The sequence below is a fragment of the Hypomesus transpacificus genome, chromosome 18, assembly GCF_021917145.1.
Source record: "Hypomesus transpacificus isolate Combined female chromosome 18, fHypTra1, whole genome shotgun sequence".
In the NCBI taxonomy this organism is placed as follows: Eukaryota; Metazoa; Chordata; class Actinopteri; order Osmeriformes; family Osmeridae; genus Hypomesus; species Hypomesus transpacificus.
Window position 1 is genome coordinate 1,429,967 of NC_061077.1, and position 27,797 is coordinate 1,457,763.

Consider the following 27,797-nt stretch of genomic DNA (forward strand, 5'->3'; position numbering starts at 1 on the left):
AGCCACAAAGGCAGCCGTCTAATGGCAGCACATGACTCCCTCTCTTTTCACCAGAGCCAAAACACTCTGTAGGATCATTCAAATAGACCAGGTTGTGGTGCTCTGTCAGTGATTAGTGAAAGGATGTAAGGATGGAGGGCAGGAGAAAGGGAGAGAGGGATTGAAAGAGTGTGTGTGTGAGAGAGAGAGAGAGATAGGGGGATGGATGAAAAGAGGGAGGAACAGAAAGACAGTGTGAGAGAGATGATGGAAAGAGAGATAAGATAGAGAGAGAGGGGGATGGATGGATGAAAAGAGAGATAAGAGAGAGGAGGAACAGACAGAGAGAGAGAGAGAGAGGTGATGGAAAGAAAGAGAGATAAGATAGAGAGAGAGATAGGGGATGGATGAAAAGAGAGAGAGAGGAGGAACAGAAACAGAGTGAGAGAGACGATGGAAAGAAAGAGAGATGAGATAGAGAGAGAGAGATAGGGGATGGATGAAAGGAGAGAGAGAGAGAGAGAGAGAGAGAGGAGGAACAGAAAGAGAGTGAGAGAGAGAGAGAGAGAGAGAGAGAGAGAGAGAGAGAGAGAGAGAGAGAGAGAGAGAGAGGAGGAACAGAAAGAGAGTGAGAGAGGAGAGACGATGGAAAGAAAGAGAGATAAGATAGGGAGAGAGAGATAGGGGATGGATGAAAAGAGAGAGAGAGAGGAACATAAAGAGAGTGAGAGAGACGATGGAAAGAAAGAGATATAAGATAGAGAGAGAGAGATAGGGGATGGATGAAAAGAGAGAGAGAGAGAGAGAGAGAGAGAGAGAGAGAGAGAGAGAGAGAGAGAGAGAAAGAGAGAGAGAGAGAGGAGGAACAGAAACAGAGTGAGAGAGACGATGGAAGGTAAGAGAGATGAGACAGAGAGGGATGGACAGAGAGAGGCATGCCTGTACTTCCTCTCCTCCCATTCCCTAATGCTCCCTGAATAGCCCTATGGGGTTGGCTTTGTCCAAGTCATTGTCAGGGGCTTAGAGAGCCTCTTGGCCAAGTGAGAGGCTTTGGTGACATATGTCACTTCAGTGAATCTCCCTTCGTTCCTTTAGCTGCCTGAGTAGAGGGGCGGGCTGGGAGGCGTTTCCCTCGCAGAGCGGCAAAGCGGCGAGAAGGGGGCCGGCCAGGGATGCTGACTCCTGAAGGAAGTGTTACTCCTGCTCTCGTCGGTTCCTGTCAGATGTTTTGGTACTCGCGGCTCACTGGCTCGTTGTAACGTGGAGTTTTGTGAGGAGCTGCGCGTGCTGAGTTTATGAAACCACACTCAGGCTGGTGAGTACTCTGCATATAAGTGTGTGTTTTTTTATAAGACGTGCACAGTGTGTGTTTGCGTGTAAGTTGTTGTGGTAGAGATTAGTAGCATAGTAGGCATTCCCCTTACACAGGGGGCTTGTAAGTATCTAAGTACAATCCCTTGGGATTTAAGGGGGAAATATCCTGCCATGTGTTGTGGTAATAGATCCCTGTTCCTCCCAAACAAATGCTCTTAAACTGTTGACTTGGTTCTGAAACACATGCCAATACTACTCAAGGTTTGACACAAAGACTGGTGTCATCATAAACTACTTGAGTTAAAATTCTAAAACGTTATATTTTTGATCACACTATGAAGTTTTGGGCGTGGACTGCGCATTTGTTGTGGGGATAACGATGCATACTAGTGTCTAATCCACACAGTTCTTTACGTGCAGCAAACAGAGGCTTTGTGATGGTTGAATGAAAGTTGCATCCTTGTCAGATGTTCAGTTGATTCCCTGTTGTCAGGCTCAAGCAAATCTGGATAAAGGCTCTCATTCTGTCACCAAAACATAGAGCCCCGTATGTATTGGGTATTGTTGGCTGGGTGATATTGGTTTTCATCTTGTCACAGAAATTAGGTTAAGCCCTTCTGCAATCCTCCATTTAGGAATCTTTCGCTGTCTACATTTGTAGTAGTCCCTACACAAACGATATGGGGCACATCATCTACATCATTTATCTGTGACCATTTGAGTTTGAACGTTGCGTTGTGATTTGAGTTACCGCATCATTTGTGTGACCTGAATGAACATTACATTTACATTTAGTAATTTAGCAGACGCTCTTATCCAGAGCGACTTACAGTAAGTACAGGGACATTCTCCCCGGGGCAAGTAGGGTGAAGTGCCTTGCCCAAGGACACAATGTCACGTGTACTGGCCGGGAATCGAACTGGCAACCTTCAGATTACTAGCCCGATGCTCTACCCACTCAGCCACCTGACTCCCCTACATATTCTATGTTACTCTGAAAATTAGTCCTACCAAATATTAGATTAATACTTAGTTTACAGAAAAAAGGCCTAATGTTCATTCAAGATTACTGCCCCATTCTCCAATCTGTGAATTGATTCTCAATTTGTGTAATCCCAATCCCAGTGTTCAGCAATTATCACATTAACCCTTATTACAACCCCGGACTGGCACCCGCTGTTCAGGTTGCTGGCTGTCACCGGGCATCCTGGCTGCCTGTCGTGAGATGCATAATTAGTTTGTGATTGGCTGAAGCAACCTTCTGCACATGTGACAGAGAGATTAGTCTTTGAGTGTATGTGTGTCTGTGTACGTGATTGGGTTGTGAGTGGGGGGGGGGGGGCAGTCCATTTGGCATTGCCAACATTGCCTTGTTTTGAGCAATCAAAGCAAACGCTGCAGTACCCATGGGCTTACCGCTGCAGACCAACTTTAAGTCGGTCGTTTCAAGCAATCATCCTGGCCAACAGCTTAGAGATGTGCCAATAGAGGTTTACTCTAAGCGTGCCATTCGATGCCATCATGGGCAGCTTTGCAGTTCAGAGGCTAATCCCCAACAAGCACACTACCATGTCTCACAAGGGTGGAACAATGAGCTACATCACTCTGGAGACAAAGGCCAGGAGCTGGAGAGAAGCCCTCATCATCTCCCAGGCTTTCCGCGAGAGAGCTGGTTCAGTGGAGCTAGCTGGCACGATAAGCAGCAGCCAGGCAGAGAACTTCATTTCCAGGCGCAGGACCGGGGCGTCAGCCCAGCGAGCTGACACAGAGCGTCTCAGGAGCATGTGTTGAGAACGTGTGTGCGAGCGTGATGTGTGACAGCCTCTCTGCCCCCCCCCCCCCCTCCCTCCCCCCCCTCACTCCCCCCCTCCCTCCCTCCCGTCCCCAGGTTTTCTCCTCGGAGCCCTGAATGACACCAGATCAGGTGGATTAACCCTGAGCAGTGCCGTCTGTGGAGCTGTCATCGTGCTGTCACCCTGACCTACTGGAGGAGGGCAAATGAGGTTGCCGTGGAAACTGGGCCTGACTCTCCTGTTGGCCCTGAACTCTAGAGCCACGGGTCAAGACATCCCCCTGGAAGGTCAGTATCACCAGAGGAGGTGATGATGGTGATGATGGTGATGATGATTGTGGTGCTGATGAAGGTGAAAATGATGGTGATGGTATGGTGGTGATGAGGATGATATTGATGGTAGTGATGATGGTGGTGACAATGGTACTGGTGATGATTGTGGTGGTGCTGGTGATAATGACAGTGCTGGTGATGATGGTGATGATGTTGGTGATTATGATGGTACAGGCTGATCAGCTGTGACATTGCCTGTAAAAAGGGCTAGACAAATAAATTATAAATACATTTTTTGATAGTTTGATGGTTTTTGATGGTGATGAGGAGGGTGGTGATGATGATTCGTTCAGACTCAGAAATGTCTCCAATGCCTCGTGTCTGTTTTCAGCTGTCTTCCAAGTCAAAACAGCCATCCGGTATAGTTATTAACTGACAGAGAATTGAGAGAAAGTGACTGCATAGTGAACCAGCCCTAAAGTTGTATTGTCGTAAAAGTTATTACCTTGACGTGACCTGTCTCTTGCAGCATGCTAGACAATGTTTTTTCAAAGCTACAGCTTAGATGTTTCTCTTCAGATTTATGTGACGTGCAAACCAAGCTCGGTATGCCTGTTTGGTTTCATGTCTTTCTGCAGGTTCTTATCCGTTCAGACATGCACAGTGCAGTTTCGCCCCTCGTTTGGGCTCCTCGGAATGAATTTAAGCGGAGAGAAGAATGGAAAAACTCCAGAAATACACCTGAAATATCAAGCCTTTCCACATTTCACATTCCACTTTCCTAAAATGTTCAATCGTAAGCTTGCGGTGTCGACACTGACTGACACCTGTGAGTTGTGCGGTGAGGACACTTGTGAGGTAGAAAAGAAGCCAGGCTAAACTTGTGAAACAGTGAATGATACTGTTCAAATGGATGGACTAACAAGGTGGTAGTTTCAGACAATGCTTAAAAAAGACTGTCTGCACAAAAGGTTCTAAATGCTCTTCAAGGTTCCCGCCCAGTCATTTAAACCATTGTACAACATGTGAGGGAAAACTGGGTGTGGTCTAACCACCTGGATACACTTAGGACAATTAGGACTATTATGACAGTGGCGTGTATGATTTATGATGACTGACAAAAGGAATAATAGGGAATGATTCAGCATGGGCCCAATACAGTTAAAATTAAGTCATAATTATGTGGTCAAACAAATATACAATAAGTCCCTTTGGAGATAGCTTCGGGGGACTCTTCATTTACAGAGTGGCTGATCTGAAACAGGAACAGGCAACACCTAGAAATGGTTGTTAAATCTTGTACCTCGGCCCTGTACATCGCGGGAGAAGAGTTCATACCATGTAGGCTGAGGTTTAACAGCTGCGGCCTTGAGTTTGAACCCAGCCATGGCCCTGCATGTCTTCCCCTCTCTCTCTCTCTCTCTCTCTCTCTCTCTCTCTCTCTCTCTCTCTCTCTCTCTCTCTCTCTCTCTCTCTCTCTCTCTCTCTCCCTGCCTCTCCTGTCACACTTCACTTGCAAACTGACCCGTAAAGCATGACGAATGATAAATAATATTAAAAAATAAAAATCAATCATATTTACATCCGGAACATGGTTTTGTTGAACATAAAGTAACACTCCCTCTAACTGTTCTACTCCTGTGACAGTGGAACAGCTGCCGACCATAACCGCTCAGACCTCAGGCTCGGTCATTGCCTTCCCTCTAGAAGATACGTTCACCATGAGATGCGAGGCCAAGGGCAACCCAACACCAGAGTGAGTGACAACAACAGCATCTGCTATCTTCTCTCATCTGTCTTCACTAGGTTTACTGAATATTAGCGTGAGCTGGAATCCTTAAACCAGTCCATCCTAGAGAGTGGTGGTTTAAAGGAGTGAAGTAGGAAGGTTACAGAGGGACGTATAAATAAGGGGGTGAACAAGTACAAACAGTTTCCTGGAATCCTGACTTCTAGGGAACAGCATGAGGTAAAGTTTCAACATAAAAAAAACATAGTGTACAACTTCTTAGTTTTGTTTAGAGGCACATGGTAATATTGTGACTCATCATGAACTGGGAGGTCCTACTGTCGCCTTACTGTCTGTAGCTAGATGCCATGAGTCATAGAGCTTTGTGAAGTTCACACGATGACCTAGAACCTTGAAAAGACAAGCGTTAAGCCTCAATGAAAACTACCACTATCACTGAATTTCCATACTACCCTGTCTAGCAAAACGATCTGCCCCTTGAACCACTGATTTGTAGATCAGCATCGTCCTTATTTGATGTTCTAAATGTGTTTTGGAATGCTGTATTGTTTGGCCAAAACAGATATAGATGGACGAAAGATGGCCAGGACTTTGATCCATCGCAGGACTCCAGGATAAAGACTGAGGAGGACAGCGGTGGTTTCGTGCTTCAGGGCAAATACCTCACACAGTTCCAGGGAAGGTATCGTTGCTATGCCTACAATAAGCTGGGAACCGCCATGTCAGAGGAAACTAAACTCATCGTCCCCGGTATGTAGCTTGCCCACTGTCAACTTGAACTCTAATAAGATTTTAAATGTTTTCAATGACATGATGTTTGCAAGGTTAGGGTTAGAGAAGGCCAAGGTATTTCAGATGTTGTTGAATGTCGCCGGCTTTTCCCTTCCAGTTGTCCCCAAGTTCCCTAAGGAGAAGCTCGAGCCCATCGAGGTGGATGAGGGCCAGCCGGTGGTCCTGAGATGCGACCCCCCAGAGGGCTTGCCCCCTCGTCAGATCTACTGGATGTCCATAGGTGGGTACCAATGTGGAGACGCAGCACCAAGCCCAGGGAACGGCCCAGACGGCCATTACGGACTGCTTTGTTCGGCCACAGGGATCCCTTTGCGTCACTGTGTTGTTTTCGACCACGTACCGTAGAACGCTGGCAGGGACAACATCCAACGGTGAACGTTCTGAGTCTCCATAACAACGATGCTCCACAACAACAGCCCTTATTCTGTTGTTGAGAATATTCATTAATCTGGATTTCTGACTCTTAATATTAAAGTCATGAGCGAGATCGTAACCAACGGGTCTGTGACTCAAGGTAGAAGTGACACACTGCTTCTTCAGTGACCCAGGTCTGAGATAAAGGCTCCATCCAGCCACACGTCTCCATTAAAGCACACTGCTCTATGAAGGAATACTGCTGTGGGACATTTTCTTAATGGCCGCAGTGTATGAAGCTAGACTGAACGCTTAGTCATGTGTTCTGGGTGCCTCCTCTCCTCAGAATCAGAATCGGAAAGGGATTTATTCACCATGAAAGTTTGCACAGACAAGGAATTTGCTTTGGCAGGAAGGTGCATACAATAAACATATAGGAACCAAAAATTTAAATATGTGGACTATCTATACTAAGGGTACATAAACTAGCAGTACTAAGTGGAATTACAATTAAATAACATATAAAATAAAAAATAAAATATGTAATTTGCTCTGCTATCACCTTCAGGTCTGCAGCACATTGGCCAAGATGAGAGGGTTTCCATGGGCATCGACGGCAACCTTTACTTCTCTAACGCCGTGGAGAATGACAGCAGGAAAGACTACTGCTGCTTCGCCGCCTTCTCTGCCATCAGAACCATTGTCCAGAAAACAGCCATGTCCATGATCGTCAAGAGTTGTAGGTTGACTGATGAGGCAGCGACCCTGGACGTTACACAGAGAGATCTGTTCAGCTGAGCTTAGAGGCAAAGTTACAATTCTACTGCAGAAAGCTAATTCAAAATCAACCTTGTGTGCTTCTTTTCCACAATTTTCCACAAGTCTTCTGTAGCTGAAAGAGCTGGGTGTCTCCACCCTGTTGGTTCCGTTATTCAAGCACCTTGGTAGCATCAAGGATGTGTCAGAGCTATTTTTACGCCACAACACATAAAACACATAAAAGTTTAGCCAATTGGAACACATTAACTTTGGCTATCAGTGACAAGGCACACCACAAAGATTAGGGAAGTAATTACACAAATTAATAGTTTAATGGAGATGCTTTCTTCTGATGTTATTACTTTCCATGACTGTTTTTTAGTGAAACCTGAGAGTGAACTGAATGACACTGAAGCTGGTGGTGAGTTTTAGTTAGTTTTAATTGAACTTTGACACACTCTTTCCACCCATTACACTTCCTCAGCTCCTGAACTAAAGTGCCGACATGTAAAGCATGTTTGACCTGTAAAATGTTAAATCACGTGGTGATCCATTTCATAAACGTTGAACTTTTGACGGTCTATTGAGAAGTGTCTTCAGTAAGATTTGGTCGTTCTGTTATTCTCTGCCTGCTTGAAGCCACTTCGACACCAGGCAGAATCCCTAGTCTCCTAACGCCCCCTGGTGTTCAGTCTGAGGTACACTTGGTGAAGGGAGAGGAACTGGAGCTGGAGTGCATAGCAGAGGGATTGTAAGTCAAGTCACACCAAATTTTCCCCATTAGGAACTTAAACTTTGTTTAATCCGACGACTGATTTGTCACAAAAATGTCCTACCCGTCTCGCAATATCGCTGCTCTTTCCCTGTAGCCCGACTCCCGTGGTGGAATGGCTGAAAATGGGCGAGAAGCTGCCGATGAGGACTAACGTGAAGAACTACGGGAAGCTCCTGACCATACCGGGCGTGGCGGAGGAGGATGAAGGGAAGTACATGTGCAAGGCGAGAAACACCATTGGCGAGGTCGTGCACTACTTCGATGTCCTGGTCGAGGGTGAGTCTGGATTATCAAGATGGAAAGAATTGTGTCTAGTCTAGATGATCAAAATGGAGAGAATGGTTTCAAGTCTAGATGATCAAGATGGAAAGAATGGTGTTTACTGGTAGTCTAGATTATCAAACCGGAAAGAATGGGTTCTAGTCTAGGTTATCAAACTAGAAAGAATGGTTTCTAATCTACAACATCAAACTTGAACAAATAGTTTATATTCTACAACATCAAGCTTGCTATTTGAAAGATTTATTTTAGAAATGGTTTATTTAAACACAGCTTTCATATTTTATCCAAACACCTTGGTAGCGTCAAGAGGGTGTCTGAGCTCTTTCCCTTCAAACTATTTGATTGTTTATTAAATGATGAAATATGATGACATCTGTTACCCAATCAAAGAGGCAGCTATTTAGAGTCTGGGACTAGACTCCCACCAGATGGATGGAGTTCGTATGAAATTAACTGAATAAAGCCTTCCCAACACAACACAGAACCTCCAAATTGGCTCTCGGGAGCTCCTAAAAGCCAGTTGGCTCTTATCGGGGAAGACGTCCACATTAAATGCACCGCTACCGGGAAACCCAAACCAGCCATTGTGTGGAGGAGGAATGGCCAGCCTCTGGATGGTGAGAGAGATGCCTCTCACCTACGTCTTCTGAGCCTAACCCTGTCTTTTATCTTTATTGTCTTCATAGGCCTTAGAAATGTTTAGTTACTCTCAGCCAACCTCTTGATCATTTCCTTTTTGTCCGCAGAAGCCCTTATCACCCGCAGCCAAGTGTTTGAGGACACTATAGTTCTCCACAACGCCAGGCCAGAAGACAGTGCTGTTTACCAGTGTGAAGCCTCCAACCAACATGGCACCATCCTGGCTAACGCTAACATCATGGTTATGAGTGAGTACAGTTAGCGTTAGCATCTTGACACTTGCTGGGGAAAACTACAACTTTCAAACAGCTTTCTCCCATGGAAGCTATTTGAGGATTCCGTTTACGTGCTTGTGTGTTCAGCACAGGCCCAGTGTAGCCTCTCCACGGGACCCAGAACACACTGGCACATCCTCGTTTATTACCCCAGAAGCAGAGCACAACAGAGCTCACAGCTCTTTCATGTCATGAAAAAAACGGAACAAAAGTGCTGCCTCCAGCCCTTCCTCTGCTTTCAACACAGTCCACACCCTCACGGTTTCTGAATATATTCTACCAAAGAGACAGGAGTGGGAATTATCCCACTATCAAACAGGAAGTGTTTTTTTTTTTTACCACTGTAGATGTTGATTTAACTAGAAGCTGATTACATGCTTTTATCCAGCAGACATGGGTTAATTGCAGGGGTCGGTAACTTTAGAGTAAGTAAGAGTAAGTAAGAGTAAGTAAGAGAGATTTGATCTGTGTTTCTGTGCAGATATTCCCCCTGTTATCCTGAGCAAGGGCTACCAGGAGTACGGTGCGGTGCGGGGAGGGGACGTGGTGCTGGTCTGCACGGTGTTTGGTTCACCTCCACCATCTATCTCCTGGTGAGAACAACACAGCTGGCACCGTGTCTTCTTCTTCTGTGGTCTGGTGATGATCTGGCTTCTTCTTCTCTTCTTTCTCCTGCTCGTTTGTCTTCTTCTTCTGTGGTCTGGTGATGATCTGGGTTTTTCTTCTCTTCTTTCTCCTGCTCGTTTGTCTTCTTCCTCTGTCTTCCTCCACCCCAGATCTTTGAAAACATACTTCAGCTTTGTTTATTTATTGATATATATATATATTTTTTTCCCTCATATCCATATGTGAAATGCCTTCACCATATGAAAAACTACGTGTGTGCGCTCCTGATAGCCAGCTCTGAAATGCCTCATTTCCCACAGGAAAAGGTTGGACATGGGAACAGCTGTCGAGGGAAGAGAACGCTTCTCTATTTCCCAGAACGGATCCCTAACCATAAACAGAGCAGAGAAAGATGACAGTGGGGAATATGTGTGCCTGGCCACAAATACCGAGGGAACATCCGCCATCACTGCTTCAGTGGATGTGAAAGGTATTTCAGCACCTTGGACAGCTCCTATACAGCAATTTTTTTAAGGGCATTTCTGCCTTATTTGGACCAAGAAAGTGAAGAGTGACAGGAAATGTATGGGAGAGAGATAGAGATTAGGGCATTCAGGAAACACCCCGGGTTCAATTCGAACCCAGGACCCCTGCGGCAAGTCCTTAGGCTATATGGGGCGTGCACATAACCTGTTAACCACCCCTGGACAGCTGTTTTAATGGTCTACACACATTTCCATCGCCATCCCCAGAGGGTCAAACAAGGCACTCAGAGACAGCCAACAAGCAAGTAGCTGTCTCGGGCTTTGTATGATTTACAGGGACGATGCATGTGCTTGTTTCAGAACCTACTAGAATAGTCCAGCCCCCCCAGGATTTAGAGATTCTACGTGGCACCAATGCAAAACTGGAGTGCCAGGTGGAGTATGACTTCACCCTGCTGAGGGACTATAAATTAGTGTGGACCAAGGATGGGAAGAGGGTACCCGTGGCCTTCACTGAGGAGTCCAGGTAAATGGGATTATCTAGTGGGATTATCATCCAGATTATCACCCAGATCACTGTTGTCTCGTAAAAAAGGTGTATGACTCAAATTGATTGGTTACATTGATCAGAAGGAATACAAATTTTTGTACGTGTATTGTACGTATTTTATTTTGGGATCATTCCCCAAACAATTATACTGAAAGTAAAGGAAATCAGGAAAATATAGAAAGGCCAATGTCTCAAAGACAATACCTCAATCAGAGATAGTGCTGCAGGGATCACACTTGATTACATCTGATATGTATTTATATTTGTATTGATCCCTTCATGATCAGGTACTTTGTGGATTATGGAACGCTGCATATCGTCAATGTGAACCAGAGTGACGAGGGAAGATACACCTGCACTGCCTTGACCAGTTTAGACCAGGACACCGCCTCGGCAACAGTCACCGTGCTGGGTGAGACACACTACACCGTGGACACATCCTCATTAGCTGATAACCTTTACTAGATGTTGTTACACTGTTCTCTGTTACAACAAGGTTTCAGAAATAGTGTTGTCACACAGCCGTAATGTCAAGGGAAGGTTGCTACGTTACGCTAACGTTGTGGCGATGTCATGCTAACGTCGGTGTGTGTTTTCAGATGTTCCTGATGCACCGGAGGATCTGGAGCTGTCTGAACACAAAACCCGGAGCGTCCGTCTGACCTGGGTGCCTGGAAATGAGCACAACAGCTCAGTGATCGGTGAGAACAGACCCGTCACAACACAGCCTACAGGCACCATTACCCCCAGAGAGCGACTGTCCACTCACACAGTGAAACATTGTACTCTTACTGCGGAGTACAGAGTTTGTTGTGGAGTACGAAGAGAACCAGTGGATGCCTGGGAAATGGCGACAGCTACAGAGGGTGCCCGGTAACCAGGCAACGGTGGTTCTGGAGCTCCAGGGTCACCTAAATTACCAGTTCAGGTTGTACGCCGTCAACGCCATCGGAGAGGGGCCACCCAGTGCGCCCACGGAGAGATTCAAAACCTTCCCTGCAGGTTGGGACTTTTCCATGTCCAATTGCTCTATCAACTCAAATTATTAACTCTATATTATACTGTTATACATGTCGAATTCTGTTCTATACACGGTATAGCTTTTTTAAATTACCTATTCATAACCACATAATGGTTACATGTATAATCAATAACGGATAAATGGGAAACTGTTGAAACTGGGGAACTGTAGATGTTAGCAGATGTTGTTGATGTAATGGTATGAGTAGTTGGGGTTTGAGCCCTGTGTTTGGAGGTCAGAGCGTGATTGGAGGTCAGAGCGTGATTGGAGGTCAGAGCGTGATTGGAGGTCAGAGCGTGATTGGAGGTCAGAGCGTGATTGCTGGAAGTCTCTTCACAGCGCCGGATAAGAACCCAGAAAACATCAGAATCCAAGGCCATCTGCCTCACCAGATGGACATCAGCTGGGAGGTGAGACAACTGTTATATTGGTTTCATACCATTCGATTATATAGTATATTTTGGGACAATATAACATTTGATAGCTAGATACTTATTGATTGTCCTCACAGTATTTTCTTATTCCATTATAATTACTACACTGAGGTTATTGTACTTTACTGGCATAATATTTCACAGTGATTCCAAACCTGTGGGCCGCTAATGGTTAACAATCTGTTCTGGTTATTAAAAGTCACTTTTCTAACTTCACCGGAATTTTTAAATCTGGCCTGGCCGTGGTAGTAGGTGACATCTCTCTACAATGTGTGCTTACTGTGGCGCTGATGGACACTGTCTTCTTTGATCGCTCAAATACATTTCTCTGTCAAAGCGTACAGTTTGGCCACCGTGGTGTTGTTAAACATGTGTGATAAAGGCAAATTAAGTGAGTGAATGTGTTGGGCTGCGGTAAAAATATTCGAGCTATGTAAGTGGGCCGCAAAGTGGAAAAGATCGGGAACGGCTTCTCTATAAAGCACTTTGAATTGCATTCACTTGTGTGAAATGTGATTTACGGATTGATTCTACTTTGTATGTGTTTCCCTGTCTCAGCCCTTGCTGCCAGTGGAACACAACGGTCCAGGCCTGGAGTACAAGCTGAGTTACAGGAGGCTGGGGGTGGAGCGTGAGTGGAGGGAGCACCTGGTCAAGAGGCACTCCTTCTCCGTGAAGGACACACCCACGTTTGTCCCCTACGAGATCAAGATCCAGAGCAGGAACAGTCACGGCTGGGGCCCGGAACCAAAAGTGGTGACCGGGTACTCTGGGGAAGATGGTGAGTGACGGACTCACCATGAGAGGATGTTTATTGTTTTTTTGTATTTTATTGTTGGTTATGACATGGCTGTTGTGTGTCGAGTGAACTAGATTTGTTTAAAACTCTTCTAAGCGTTTCTTAAATGTATCGTACATCACTTTCTGTCTTTTTCTATTCACATGTTTGTGTTTTATACTTTTTCTTTCACTTACATTTTGAGCTTCTGTCTGTCATTGACATATTTCCTTTTTTTTTTTTACCTTATCCTATCCCATTCCATATTTTTCATGGACTTCAGTTGTCTATTGGCATTGTCTCCGGGATAATGTCACAGGTTAGGTTTCTTCCTCTTCTTCATGGGTAGCTGTAGTTGTGCTGTAGTCATCCTCCTCTTCATCAGACGTGTTCAGAGGAAGCTACCTCCACTGTATGTGCCAGTCTCAGATGTTTAGAAAGCCGAGGAAGGTCAAGTATCCTAGAAATCTGAACGTATAGAAGCTGTGACCCTTGTCTAGTGTGTCGAGGCTCATAAATTCCCTACCTCTGTAGTTGCTGGTTCATGTCAGTGGTCTGTTACTGTGTGTCGGTATCGGCAAACACTGTGTCTCTTGTCAGTGTTTGCTGTGCTATGTTTCTCCAGTGTTGTTTACTTGTCATTGAATCAGTCAGTTTGTGTGTGTGTGTGTGTGTGTGTGTGCATGTGTGTGTGTGTGTGTGTGTGTGTGTGTGTGTGCTGTATGTATATGTATGTATGTCTGGTCAGATTCTGTGTGAGTGTAAGTGTTTGTATGAATGGTCAGAGTGTAAGTAGGTTTATGTGTGTGTGTACGGTCAGTTGATGTGTGTGTCTGTGTGTATGTAGCGTGTAGGTGTGTGTGTAATGGTGTGTGTCTTCCATGTCCAGTGCCGACAGCCGCCCCCAGAGACGTGGCGGTGGAGCTGGTTAACACCACGCTGCTCAGGGTCAGCTGGAGCAGGGTTCCCCAGGCAACCGTACGAGGCCACATGGGGGGCTATAATGTGAGTGGGTGCACACACACACACACACACACACACACACATGCACACACACACACACACACACACACATGCACACACACACCAATGCACAAATACGCACATGCAAGCAGACACAAACACATACACATAGTGGCACACACGCATAGGCACACACAGACACATACATACATACAAATGGTGTGTTTAATAATGACAAAGTGCTGTATACAAGTGTTAGAGTAGCATCATTAAGATGCAGTGTGATTGTATCTGATGCATGCAACACTTGGTGTAGAGACAGCTGGAGTGTTACAATGTGATCAGAGGGAAACTATGACACTGATGCCAGATGACTTGATTTGCTGCTTGTTATCTCTTCCCCACTTAATTTTTCTGTTTCTCTTTCTATCCATCTCTACCACGTCCATCTCCTTCCTCTCTCCCACGTCCATCTCCTTCCTCTCTCCCACGTCCATCTCCTTCCTCTCTCCCACGTCCATCTCCCTCCCTCTCTCTCCCTCTCTCTTCCTTTCTCCCACGTCCATCGCTCTTTCTCCCTCTGTCCCTTTTTCTAACTCTTACTCTCCATCTCCTTCCCCCTCCCTCTTTTCATTTCTCATCATTTTTCTCTTACTCCATCCCTCTCCCCCTCCAATTCTCTCTCTCTTCTTATCTCTCCCCCTCCATTTCCCCCCCTCCATGTCTCTCTCTCTCTCTCCCTCCCTCCCTCCCTCTCTCTCTCTCTCTCTCTCTCTCTCTCTCTGTCTTTTTCTCTGTCTGAAAATGGCCGACCAAAACCTACAGTATGACATTTTATAAGATTTTTCTCTCACTCTGTTTCTGTTTCTGTTCCTCTCTCTCTCTCTCTCTCTCTCTCTCTCTCTCTCTCTCTCTCTCTCTCTCTCTCTCTCTCTCTCTCTCTCTCTCTCTTTCTCTCAGGTTCACTGGACGAGGAGGTGGAGTCTCCTCCACCCTGACAGACTCCAGGAGGAGAAGTATTCCCTCTCCTTCTCAGGGAACCGAAGCCACGCCCTGGTCCCTGGCCTGAGGCCCTACTCCGAGTACCGTCTGACCGTCAACGTGTTCAACAGGAAGGGCAACGGACCCAGCAGCGACCCCGTGACCTTCCAGACTCCAGAGGGAGGTGAGGCTTGTGGAGGGGAATGGGAAGGCCTGCCGGGATCTGTCAAGCATGTGTTGTGGCTGGTTATTTATTGATATCGGATACGTCAATATTACTATTAAACGCATTGCTGTAAGAGCTTAAAATGTTCAGTAAGATCCAGTAAAACAAGGCTGTGTGGATTATGCGGAGGTGGTGATGATGAGGTGTCATGCTGTTTGTGTGTTCTGACAGTTCCTGAACAGGTGCCCATTCTAACAGCATCAAACGCCCAGAGTGACTCCATCACCTTGGTGTGGGCTCCTCCCTTTGAGGCCCACGGGATCCTGACAGGATACCTGCTGCAGTACCAGCCTGGTATGCCCACATCTCACCGTTTTAGGCCAGTTTCCCAGACGAAGGGATTAAGCCTTAAGTCCTTAAGTAACCCAAAAAATTCATTAAAGATCTTCTTCGAAAAGGTTTTTAGTCTCGTACTGGGTCTAATCCATGTCTGGGAAACTGGGCCATAATGATACATGCTCAAAATATTACTATACTGTTAGTAAACCAGCACTCACTGAACATGTCTTTACATGCTAAGGATATAGCCAATAAAGTGTTACTATAGGAATGAACACAAGATGGTGCTGTTGCACACCCCATTCTCACAATTTAGGGTGCCACACTGCGAAAGCCATTTGGTGCAACTCTCAACTGATGAATGTCATTACATCATCATTTATACTTCTGCTTCGTGTTGGTTTGAAGCCTCCCTCTTTCTCTACACCAGAGGTCTTCAACCCTGGTCCACAGGGACCACCTGTCCTGCACGTTTTAGATGTTTCCCTGCTTCAACACACCTGATTCAAATGAATGGTCGTTAACAGGCTTCTGCCTAGCTAGATAACGACCCATTCATTTGAATCAGGTGTGTTGGAGCAGGGAAACATCTAAAACGTGCAGGACAGGGGGGTCCCTGTGGACCAGGGTTGAAGACCTCTGCTCTACACGGCTTACAACATTGTCTTCATGTATCCCCATGCTAGCACACTTTCACTTTGCACACAGCTCAAGTTGAATGACTCAAGTTGTCCATACCTCTCTTCACTTGAGATAAGAAAAGTAAAGGACTGAGGTAGAAGGATAGATATAGAATGAGGGAGAGAGATGAAGAGAGAGAGAGAGAGGTGGGGAGAGAGAGAGAGGGGTGGGGAGAGATAGAGAGAGGGGTGGGGAGAGATAGAGAGAGGGGTGGGGAGAGAGATAGAGAGAGGGTGGGGAGAGATAGAGAGAGGGGTGGGGAGAGATAGAGAGAGGGAGAGAGAGAGGGGTGGGGAGAGATAGAGAGAGGGGTGGGGAGAGAGAGAGAAAGAAAGAGGGGTGGGGAGAGAGAGAGAGAGGGGTGGGGAGAGAGAGAGAGAGGGGTGGGGAGAGATAGAGAGAGGGGTGGGGAGAGATAGAGAGAGGGGTGGGGAGAGATAGAGAGAGGGGTGGGGAGAGATAGAGAGAGGGAGAGAGAGAGGGGTGGGGAGAGAGAGAGAGAGGGGTGGGGAGAGAGAGAGAGAGGGGTGGGGAGAGATAGAGAGAGGGGTGGGGAGAGATAGAGAGAGGGGTGGGGAGAGATAGAGAGAGGGAGAGAGAGAGGGGTGGGGAGAGATAGAGAGAGGGAGAGAGAGAGGGGTGGGGAGAGAGAGAGAAAGAAAGAGGGGTGGGGAGGAGAGAGAGAGAGAGAGAGAGAGAGAGAGAGAGAGAGAGAGAGAGAGAGAGAGAGAGAGAGAGAGAGAGGGGTGGGGAGAGAGAGAGAGGGGTCGGAGAGAGGTAGAGAGAGAGAGAGGGGGCTGGGGAAAGAGAGAGGGAGGAAAAATAATAATGGAGAGAGAGGGAAAAAATAAGAAGAGGGAGAGAGAGGGGGAGTGAAAGAATGGAAGAAAGATCCTTTCATTACAGCCATTCCATTTTTATAGCACCTGGTCTTTAAGTCTGACATTTCTTGAGATGTTTGTATGGGGAGGTAACATAGCCTTTCCAGCTCCCACTGAGTCTGTCTAGTCTGGAACCCTACAACGGCTGAACACCAGTCTCCTGTCACTTTCCCCTCAAGCCATCTTCTAACCACCCTCATACTCCAACACAGAGCACTCCCTCGAAAAGGACAATAGATAAGTGTAAACACATTATACGTTGCTCAATTTGGAGAGAAAAAAAAGTGTGCATGTTAAATCAGCAAATTAGCATAGGTGTGACTACTGCATGTGGCGTGAGAGTACAGAGTCTGATCTGGAGGATGATGTCGAATTCCACACCTGCTCAGAGGTTGTGGTGGTGAAATATGGCCCTACCAACACACTTGCCTTGGGAAGAACTAAATAACACAGGTATCCACCAGGGCACCGGTATGTTCTACGCAGATGTCACGGTCCCAGTGTTACTGCCAGTGGTGTGGTTAGCTCTCAAGAGAGTTGTAAATCCACCAACTGTAAAATACTGCACCCTTTTCCTTCTCCTTTTATTCTTCTCCTCTCTCCTCCTTTTCTGCTTCCTCATCCTTCTGCTCCTCCTCTGTCTCCTCCCCCTCTCTCCTCCTTTTCCATTTCCTCCTCTTCCTCCTCTCTCCTCCCTGGTCTCTGACCGCTTTCCCTCCAGCCGTCTGAGACATCTAACCTGACGTGTCTTCCATAGTTAACGAGACTCTGGACGTGGGCGACCTGAGGGAGGTGAAGATCAGTGGGTTGGACACCACCCAGTGGCTGCTCCGGGACCTCGAGAGGGCCAGCCTGTACCGCCTCCCACCTCAGCGCCTGCACCCAGGCAGGCTGCGGACCTGCCCTGTCCCAGGAGGCCAGCACCCTGACCTCAGCACGTGAGTGGGACTCCAGGGGTCTCAGATCCAGGCCTAGGGTGGGAGACTGTAGGAGCCGGTCTAGTAGTAGGACAAGCCCTAGTATATGAGGAGTAGTTGTACAAATAGTAGCTTCAGTGCATGAGTAGTAGTAGCAGTTGTACTAGTACATGAATAGTAGGAGGAGGAGGAGTCCTAGCAGATGAGTGACATGTCAGGGGTTTCAGTTAAAAGTTGTGGGTTGTGGGTTAGGAAGCAGGTGTGCTATGTTATACCCTTGAGTGTGGTATGTTATAGTTAAAGAGTCTTTGTTGAGCTGGTGAAAGAGAAGTGGATTAATCTAGTTGAAAGGCTGCTATTAAACATTAACACTAGCTTTGTCTGGATCTTGATCAAATATATACAGTGTCTGTAAATGATGAGTTGTACCCTGTTTAGCTCCTGGGTGGCCCATTCAGAGCTGTTTCCACTAAGACATCAGAGCTGGCCTTAGTGATCGTGGTTGTACGGAGGGTGGAAGAGGGGGGCGTCTCGGTGGAGATAGAGAGGCCCATTACAGAGCCCTGCCTGTGGGGCAAGTCAGTCAGAGCGCAGCCCTCTGGATTTATGGGTGGCAGTATGAGAGCTGGGGGCACCGTGGGTGTAGAGATATTAATGAGGGATGATGGACTGACAGAGCTAAAACATTTCACATCCAATGTTGAAGTTGCTCAACTGCCGGTTCACCACAGCAACGGTGGTTAGCGGATTTAACGTCTAGCCTAACCTTGGCCGTCGTGGCAACTGAAGCGACGGCCGTCTGAAGACAGACTGATTGAGATTGCTGTGGTGAAAAGGGAAGCTGAGTGTTTCCTCACAAGGACAGTGGCACAGCGGTCCAACCGTTTGTTGGACAATAACTAGTGGAAAACCATGTTTTTATCTGTCTGACTTCCAATAAGATTAAGAGATAAAGAATGTGTTGCATGCTGGATTGAAAGAAAATATCTCTGTTGCTCCTGAAATCCAATTGTAGCTCCAGTTCAGTTTATCTGAATGTTGTTTTAAAGATCTATGAGGGCTAGGCTACTGTCTTTAAAGGCTATACTTCCTCTTATTAACCCCAGTGATGAGTGGAGTTGATTACCTTGAATTGATTGTGAGTTGAATAACAGTGAGCTGTATTGTGGTATGACTGTGTGTGCGTTCATGGATGCACGTGTGTATTGAGAAATGCTGCTATAAAGCTGTGTGCCACTGGAGTGTGTGTGTGTGAGTGTGTGTGTGTGTGTGTGTGTGAGTGTGTGTGTGTTTGTGTGAGTGTGTGTGTGTGTGTGTGTGTGAGAGTGAGTGTGTGTGTGTGTGTGTGTGTGTGTGTGTGTGTGTGTGTGTGTGTGTGAGTGAGTGAGTGAGTGAGTGAGTGAGTGTGTGTGTGTGTGTGTGTGTGTGTGTGTGTGTGTGTGTGTGTGAGTGAGTGAGTGAGTGAGTGAGTGAGTGTGTGTGTGTGTGTGTGTGTGTGTGTGTGTGTGTGTGTGTGTGAGTGTGTGTGTGTGTGTGTGTGAGTGAGTGAGTGTGTGTGTGAGTGAGTGTGTGTGTGAGTGAGTGTGTGGTGCAGGACGTGCCTGGTGCCTGGCTGCCTCAGTAATATTGTGTCTTGTTTGAACTTTTCTCTCTCTGAAGATTCATCCCCATCTCCAGCTGTGACTCCCACTGAGTGGAGTAGGTATCCACCCACAGCCTCAGAGCTGCTGGACTCACACTGGAGCATCGTACACACCGGCAGCAGTACATCAGTAGTACTGGCAGTAGTATTAGTAGATATTGGTAGTAGTTGTAGTAGTAGATAATGGTAGGAGTTGTAGTAGATAATGGTAGTAGTATTAGTGGATTATGGTAGTAGTTGTAGTAGTAGATAATGGTAGTAGTATTAGTGGATAATGGTAGTTATGGTAGTAGAGAGGGTAGTTATGGTAGTAGTGGGGGTAGTTATGGTAGTAGTGAGGGTAGTTATGGTAGTAGTGAGGGTAGTTATGGTAGTAGTGGGGGTAGTTATGGTAGTAGTGAGGGTAGTTATGGTAGTAGTGGGGGTAGTTATGGTAGTAGTGAGGGTAGTTATGGTAGTAGTGAGGGTAGTTATGGTAGTAGTGGGGGTAGTTATGGTAGTAGTAGGGGTAGTTATGGTAGTAGTGGGGGTAGTTATGGTAGTAGTGAGGGTAGTTATGGTAGTAGTGAGGGTAGTTATGGTAGTAGTGGGGGTAGTTATGGTAGTTGTAGGGGTAGTTGTGGTAGTAGTGAGGGTAGTTATGGTAGTAGTGAGGGTAGTTATGGTAGTAGTGGGGGTAGTTATGGTAGTAGTAGGGGTAGTTATTGTAGTAGTAGTTATGGTAGTAGTAGGGTGTCAGTTTTAGCTGTAGTCCCTTTACAGCTCTTCAGCTGCTTAATAGTTTAATAGTTTTATGTAATCCAAAACTAGAAACATCCCTTGTGATCCTCAAGTAGTCTTGATTTAATTCGATTCCCTCCCCCCCTCCCCCGTTCCTTCGCAGTGGTAGTGGATTTCAGTTTCTCTTTTTAATGATTAAGAAAATTAGGCCAATGAATATATCCGTTGTGATCGGATCTCAACAATCAGTGGTTGATTTCTTTATTACTCAAACAAGGGGCTATGATTATTTTTCGGGGACAGAAATCTACATCCTTTGCCAACACTCAACAGTCCGCTGTAAAAAAACAGTTTTGCTGTGGTTTCACTTAGACAAACACAGGATTAAAACTGATTGGTTGTTGATCAAGTGAATTGTTCGAGAGGAACGCTAGATTACCATTCTTCTTTTATTTCAGTGACGAACGGTTTTCCCAGCACCGTCCCTATAACAGTCCCTCTGTCCAGACTAGGTATACACACACTCATGTCTACCATCTCAAGACAGACACTGCTTTGTTGTACTCTTGGAAGTATCTTAAAACTGTGTATTTCAAGACACAAGGTTGTTCAATCTCTCCCTGATTTTCTGGTTTGAGGGGGTGTCTGGAATGTCAGCTTAGCTTGTGGTGGAGCACATGACTTCTCTCCACAGTATCTCTCGGTATGAACTAAATCCAACTTCACACAATCAGGACTGGCCTGCATGGGCTTTCAGCTGTCTCCTTGAAGGGTGGCTGGTGGCTGCCCTATTCTGCACTTGCTGGGATCCCATTTGCCTTTGTTAATCCTCTTTGCTGCTGTCTCGGTTTTCTCCCTCCCTCCCACCCTCCCTCCCACCCTCTCTCTCTCTCCCTCTCTCTCTCTGTCCCTCTCCCTCTCCCTCTCTCTCTCTCTCTCTCTCTCTCTCTGTTATTCTCTGCTCCTTTTCCTCTTGCCCCTCCTCCTTTCTTTCTTTATCAGTTCCAGCCCTGTTGAACATAAGCTCCTATGTGAGTGACACCTTCGCAAAAATCAGCTGGACTACCAGGGAGGAGCAACAGGACTCTCGGCTTTACGTGGCTTATATGAATAATCGTAAGCAGCTCTCTGTCCTCGCGGCTCAGCGCTGATAACTGTTGAAAACGCATGACGCTAGCGTGTTCATCTTATGAAATAGTGGGCGCATGCAACTGTAACTGTCAAAATATACAGATAACGAATGCATGAACCGACAGCTTCTGTCTCAAGTCATCCTATTAACCTCACCCATCTTTTCTCTCTGAATCATTTCCCATTCTTCTTCTTCTTCTTCTTCAATAAAAAGAAACCTCATGAACTAGGTTGTTTTCGTGGTGACCTTTTTCAGAGGCTTGTTTATGTGGAGCTGTGCTTCGTCGTGCTAGCCGTAGGAAATGCTAACCGCCGATGCCTGCACTACAGGTGAAGGGAGCTGGCGTCTGTCCCAGGCCATAAACGCTTCTAGGAGTTTCCACGTAATTGAAGGGCTGGAACCAGGGACGTTGTACACTATTCGCCTCATGGTCAAGAGCTTGCTCGATAATGCTAGTATTTTCGAAGACGTTATCCAGACAAGGCTCAAAGGTGAGAAATTAGATAGTTCTGAGCCATTTTGCACAAAAGCCCTCAACTGTTATTAGCCAACCACACACTACCTCACTATCACGTCGACAACATTTTCAACATCTTCATTCCACATTCATAAACAGAGACAGGTCTGCTGAGAATGTCTGTCTGTTTGTGCTCGTACCTACCTATTCCTTCAGAAGTCTGACAAATGTAATGAGGAGGAAACTCAGGGGTGGTGTGTGTGTGTGTGTGACTTGATGTAATTCAGTCTGCTAGCGATTCAGATCGATTCCCAATTATTTTTAATTTTGTATAAATATTTATTTATTTTAATTTATTTGTTTGTTTTTTAAATCTTGGGAAAATCGTGAATCGATTTGAATCGAATCTTGAGGTACCAAAAGATTTCCACCCCTAATAACCGGTGTGGTCTTGTCTGCAGGTTCAGCAGGTCTTCAGGATGCCATCTCCACCCAGGGCTGGTTCATCGGGGTCATGTGTGCCGTGGCCTTCCTCACCCTCGCCGCCCTCGCCGCCTGCTTCGTCCGCAGAAACAGAGGTGGCAAATACGCAGGTACCCCACCTTCGCCTCTGCCAGACATGCCCTCCAGCGACCCAGGTTGGTCTCTCAACATCAGCAGGGTTGGGGTCGGTTTCGTTCCTACTCAAGAGATAAACCATTCGTTGACACACAACAACAAAAAATCTATACAAACATAATTGCTGACTTGCTTCAAGGTAGCTGACTTTCAAGTCAAACACTTAAGACTAAATACTTATTTAGTCTCGTACATAATGACTGGAATTTCAGTTTCTAAAGCTGTTGAGTGAAAACCGAATGGACCTCAACCCCAACCTTGAGGACCCCCTCTCCTCATGCTGATTGGCTGTGTATGTGACCGTGTCCTCATGCTGATTGGCTGTGCATGTGACCGTGTCCTCATGCTGATTGGCTGTGCATGTGACCGTGTCCTCATGCTGATTGGCTGTGCATGTGACCGTGTCCTCATGGGGATTGGCTGTGCATGTGACCGTGTCCTCATGGGGATTGGCTGTGCATGTGACCGTGTCCTCATGGGGATTGGCTGTGCATGTGTCCATGCATGTGGAAGCTCTGCCCCCGTGAACGGACAGTGAAGTGCTTGAACGAGAGGACGCTCAAGCACTCCTGGGGGCTTAGGGACACAGTACACACACTTCCTGTCAGGAATTACACACTTCCTGTCAGGAAGTGTTCCAGGCCGTGAGCCCCTAACACCTCCAATCTCCCCCTCTCCCCTCCTGGAGACCCTGCAGGATTCAACTTTCCTCTGCTGATTACGAGGCCTGTCAGGCGGGAGGTAGGGAGGAGTTGTTGGGCTTCGTTTGCTCCTCGCCCTCACCTGTGCCAGCCCCGGGCGTTTCGCTCTGCCTTTTGTGCTCGCGTCAACGACGCATCTTCAGCTCTTTCAGCACTCACAAAAGATCCTGCCTGCGTTTCTCCTGCCACGCATACCGTTCCTCCTCCTTCTCTGACTCTCTCTCGCTTCCTTTTCCTTTCTATCCGCCTCTCTATCTTTTCCGCTCTCTCTCCCTTTCTCTTTCCCCATACTTTCTCGCCTGCGGTTTGCTGTTGACATGAAATCCTGAATATTTCATCAGCCCCTTGGATCCCCTCCTACTCTGTCTGATGCTTTTCATGAAACCTCTCTCCTGCCCTTCCTGCCTCTCTTCTGACTCTCTTTTGCCTCTCTTCTGCCTCTCCTGCCTCCCTTCTGCCTCTCTTCTGCCTCTCTGGGAAGCCTTGGTTATTTTTTAATCATATTTACTCAAGGAGCTGTTGGATATCGTTTTGTACAGTCCCAGTCAAGCTGGCCTTCGAATTGGTACATTTTGGCAAATATGTTTGCAAGTGGGCTTCTGAGATGTTTCCTTGACCTTGTCCATGTTTGTTTTCAGTAATGTTAATCTTTAAGGTTGGAGTTGAGTCATCAAAGCCTTGTTCCAAACTCACAACAACCATTACAGTGTAACACTTCCCAGGCTGCAGGGTTTCCTCAGAAAGACTTCAGGACTCCAAAGTCCTTTGGTTGAAGTAGTAGCCGTGTGGTGAACACCTGCCAGATGAATATTTCTGGTGTAAATACTCTATAGTATCACTGCTGTACAACTGCAGTAAACTGGGAGTGTTCTTTTCGCAGTGAAGGAAAAGGAGGATCTCAACCCAGATGAGGAGTCTCAGGGAGGAAATGAGGACACCTGTGAATACAGGTGAGAGAGCTGACTGGTCCCCATGTTTTGGGTCAACTGTCAAATGCTTCCACAAAACAAGTCCAATGTTATACTGTTGGTATGCAGTACACTCCAATGTGTGCATTTTAATATTTGAAGTAATGATGTTCTTTAAGCAATGGTTTTGTGGTCAAAACACTGGAAAATGTTGTGGCAGTATCTTATAAATACATTGTCTTCTGCAAAGGAATAAGTGAAGTAAATATAAAACCCGGCAACATTTTGATCAGTCTGATGAAGATCCTGTGTCTGCATGTTCTTATATTGAATTGAATGAACAGTTTTGACTCCAGCACCATGCTAAGGTTAATTTCAAAGTCCCAAGGATTTGATGGTGATGTTTGTTGTTTATGTCTCCTGTCCTCGAAGACAACCTTTCATGCATGCCCATTTCCCGGATCAGCCCAGAGATCAAAGTGTACAAGAGTTAAAGGGCTAGATCCTGCCCTGTGTAGGTAGTAGACATCAGTCTACACAGCATTCTCCCTAGTAGTGATACTGTGTGGTGTATTACAGTAGTTGGTGTGTGTGTGTGTGTGTCTTCATGTGCTGTAAAACCCTAGGTGTGCTGTAAAATGTGATTGCTCCAGACACATGTAGGACAAAAGCCTCTCTCTTAGTAGAATTTCCCCAGCTGCCCCAAAACCAAGCAAGCAAGGGGTCAGAGGCAAGACAAATGTAATTACCCACAAGTCATCACAAGTCAGTGATGCGTTGCCATCTCCCTGTCTGTGACCAGGGGAGACCCGTCCCTCCCTTCCCTGGCAGAGAGAGAGGTAGAGAGAGGGGGAGTAAGAGAGGGAGAGAGAGGGAAAGAGAGAGGGGGAGAGAGAGGTAGAAAGAGAGGTAGAGAGGGGGCTAGAGAGAGAGAGAGTGAGAGAGAGAGAGAGAGAGAGAGGGGGAGAGAGAGGTAGAGAGGGGGTTAGAGAAAGGGGGAGTTAGAGAGGGAGAGAGGGGAAGGGAGAGGGAGAGAGAGGTAGAGAGAGGGTTAGAGAGAGGGGGAGTGAGAGGGAGAGAGGGGGTTAGAGAGAGGGGGAGTGAGAGAGGGAGAGAGGGGAAGGGAGAGGGAGAGAGAGGTAGAGAGAGGGTTAGAGAGAGGGGGAGTGAGAGAGGGAGAGAGAGGGGAAGAGAGAGGGAGAGCTGGACTTGCATCAAGACGCAAAACGAGCCGGGACTCGAAAGCACTCGGCAGCCATTTTATCTCAGTGTGGTTAGTCACACCGTGGGGGGCTGCACTCAGAAACAGGAAGTCTCACAGCAAGATAAACCCACTTATCTGAGCTGCAATTGCTAAAGAAAGAGGGCTTGGTTTGATAACGTTTCCAATAAGGTATGTGGCTGGCTGGATAAAAGCAGAGGAAAAATAGGATAGATAAGCTTGGGGAATGGAAATCCTTTATTAAAGAGACTGATATGGAGATGTACGCACTTTGTATCGGTGCCTAATATTCCAGACGAAATGTTTGATAAGCATTTGAAAGGCATAGTGGCTGGTTATTGGATAGCTTTTCAAGCTACGTTACAAAATGTTGCGTCAAAGACACGCCATAAGCCAACCCTTTCAAGGAACACGTCTTGTTATGAATACTAAACTGTGAACAGATAAAGAAAGGCATTACCAAACATTGATGGCTTGGGTATTAGTAAGGAGGGAATGAGAAAATCCTTGGTTTTGAGGTCACCCTCTGTCTTGTAGTGAGACACCTGCGAGTTGGCCAGGTGCCCAGTCTTTAAATTGGCATCTAATCTCCTTGGCCCGCATGCAGCCCCGGTGGGAATACCAGGAATGACAGGCTGTTTGTCTGGGATCGCATGCAACTAGCTCCCCTCTCTCTTTCTATCTCCCTCTCTCTGTCTTTCTCTCTCTCTTTCTCTCCATCCCCCATCTCTCTATCTCCTTCTCTTCTTCTCCCTCTCTCTCTCCCTCTTCTTCTCCCTCTCTGTGTCCCACTCTCTTCTCTCTTTCTCTCTCTCTTTCTCTCCATCCCCCATCTCTCTATCTCCTTCTCTTCTTCTCCCTCTCTCTCTCCCTCTTCTTCTCCCTCTCTGTGTCCCACTCTCTTCTCTCTTTTCTCTCTCTCTCTCTCTCTCTCTCTCTCTCTCTCTCTCTCTCTCTCTCTCTCTCTCTCTCTCTCTCTCTCTCTCTCTCCCCCTTCTCTCTCTCCTTCTCTCCCTCTCTCTGTGCAGATTCAGACTCACTCTGGCAATTTCCATCCTTGGTTCTAAAAAGGTTTGAAATTGCCTTCAGTCCTGAAGCCTTGGCAATTAGCAATTAGTGAAGTGATGTGATTGTAGTGGGCCCTCCCTTCCCAACCCGCTTGCTGCTTAATCCACCCTCTTCTTTGTGTGTGTGGGTGTGTGTGTTTGCTTACGTGAGTGTATCTGTGTATGTGTGCGCATCCGTGTGTAGCCGTGTGTAGCCGTGTGTGTGCTCTCCGCTAAAAGGAATTCTCTCCGTGCCACAGCGATGAGGAGCCTTTGAAAGGTAGCCTGCGATCTCTGGGCAGGGGCAGCGAGGACAGTCTGGTGGACTATGCCGACGGGGAGGGAACCTTTGACGAAGACGGCTCCTTCATCGGCATGTACTCTGGGCACAAACAAAGAGGCTCCGTAGACGATTCGGACGGAGCGGTCCCCGTCAGCACCTGAGGGCTACTGCTCCTCTGTCACGGACCCTCAGTCCTAACGCAGCGACTGGCTGCGCAGGAGAATTAATGGCGTCATTTGAGTGATGCATGGATTTAATAAGAGGCGTTTGGTACCTATCAATCACAACCCCCTTTACAAATGCTAGTGATTTTCCTGTTTTTTTGGGTTCCTCTGCACTGTGATGGATTTGTCAACTATCTGTTTGGAATGTTCAGTCTTCCTCTGTGTGCACAACTACATCTTCACTTTGGAATGGGTTGAAAGAAAGGACTAGAAATATATATTTTTTGCATAATTTCTATCCTCAAATTCACAAAAACAAAGTGTATATTTGGAATTATTTATCACAATAGAACACATATATAATCACTCCATATGGCTGATATGCAAGACCCTAGTTCAGCATTTCTGCTCTTTTTCACTGCTGTATAAAGGTTGTGCCTATTTTTATATATTTCATTTTCACTGTTAATACTGTATGTTGTGACTTTGTACATATTGTTGAAATTACAAATAACTTTTTCCTGTTCTATATGTATACATGTAAATGTATACATGTAAATTTATACTATCTGTATACTGTGTGTATAAATCGGTTTTATATTAACATTCTCTAATGGGATTCCTTAATAGTATTGAACGCAAGAAAGTGTTACAGCCTTCATCTTTTCAATTTGAGGCGTTGACCCAATACTTATCCATACCACCGCTAAGGAATTTTTTAATGACGTTCGGCTTCAGTGTCGGCTACAGTGTACTCAAAAAACAATTCTCCCCAAAACAACATCTGCACTGAAGGTCTGAAGAAAGGTTTTTGTCTTAAAACCAAAATAATTGATTGAATAAACAGAAGGGGATGCCTGGTTTGGATGTTGGTGGTTCCCACAGAAGACAGACCGAGGCGATCGTTTGCCATCTGTGTTAGCTGGGGATTCTGCCTCATCAAAGGTGCTATTTTGCTTTTAGACACTAAAAGGGAGAGGCTGCACTGCTTTGGTTTGCGATAATTGGAGCCAAGGGACTTAGTAAGCAATAGGGAGAGATTGAGTACAATGTTGTGTCTATATTTTGACTGCAAAATGCAACACCAAATGACCAAGGGTCTTCCTATCTGTAGGCAT

The 27,797-nt window shown here is 46.3% G+C and overlaps 1 protein-coding gene across 1 annotated transcript in view; it reads left to right on the top strand.

Annotated features, from left to right (window-relative positions):
- Positions 1-27,283, top strand: part of LOC124481168 (neural cell adhesion molecule L1-like protein) — a 39,816-nt gene extending 12,533 nt beyond the window's left edge. The window contains 28 exon segments of the mRNA XM_047040998.1: positions 3,182-3,373; positions 5,006-5,114; positions 5,671-5,858; positions 5,998-6,120; positions 6,823-6,993; positions 7,396-7,434; positions 7,653-7,764; positions 7,883-8,064; positions 8,553-8,687; positions 8,817-8,957; positions 9,466-9,577; positions 9,911-10,080; positions 10,436-10,601; positions 10,913-11,037; positions 11,225-11,326; positions 11,430-11,627; positions 11,986-12,056; positions 12,639-12,861; positions 13,748-13,863; positions 14,782-14,986; positions 15,200-15,322; positions 17,627-17,733; positions 17,735-17,807; positions 20,607-20,660; positions 21,610-21,771; positions 22,199-22,375; positions 23,937-24,006; positions 26,493-27,283. Coding sequence (XP_046896954.1) covers positions 3,292-3,373; positions 5,006-5,114; positions 5,671-5,858; positions 5,998-6,120; positions 6,823-6,993; positions 7,396-7,434; positions 7,653-7,764; positions 7,883-8,064; positions 8,553-8,687; positions 8,817-8,957; positions 9,466-9,577; positions 9,911-10,080; positions 10,436-10,601; positions 10,913-11,037; positions 11,225-11,326; positions 11,430-11,627; positions 11,986-12,056; positions 12,639-12,861; positions 13,748-13,863; positions 14,782-14,986; positions 15,200-15,322; positions 17,627-17,733; positions 17,735-17,807; positions 20,607-20,660; positions 21,610-21,771; positions 22,199-22,375; positions 23,937-24,006; positions 26,493-26,676 — 3,720 coding nt within the window. The 5' untranslated portion in view covers positions 3,182-3,291 and the 3' untranslated portion in view covers positions 26,677-27,283.
- The last annotated feature ends 514 nt before the right edge of the window (positions 27,284-27,797 follow it).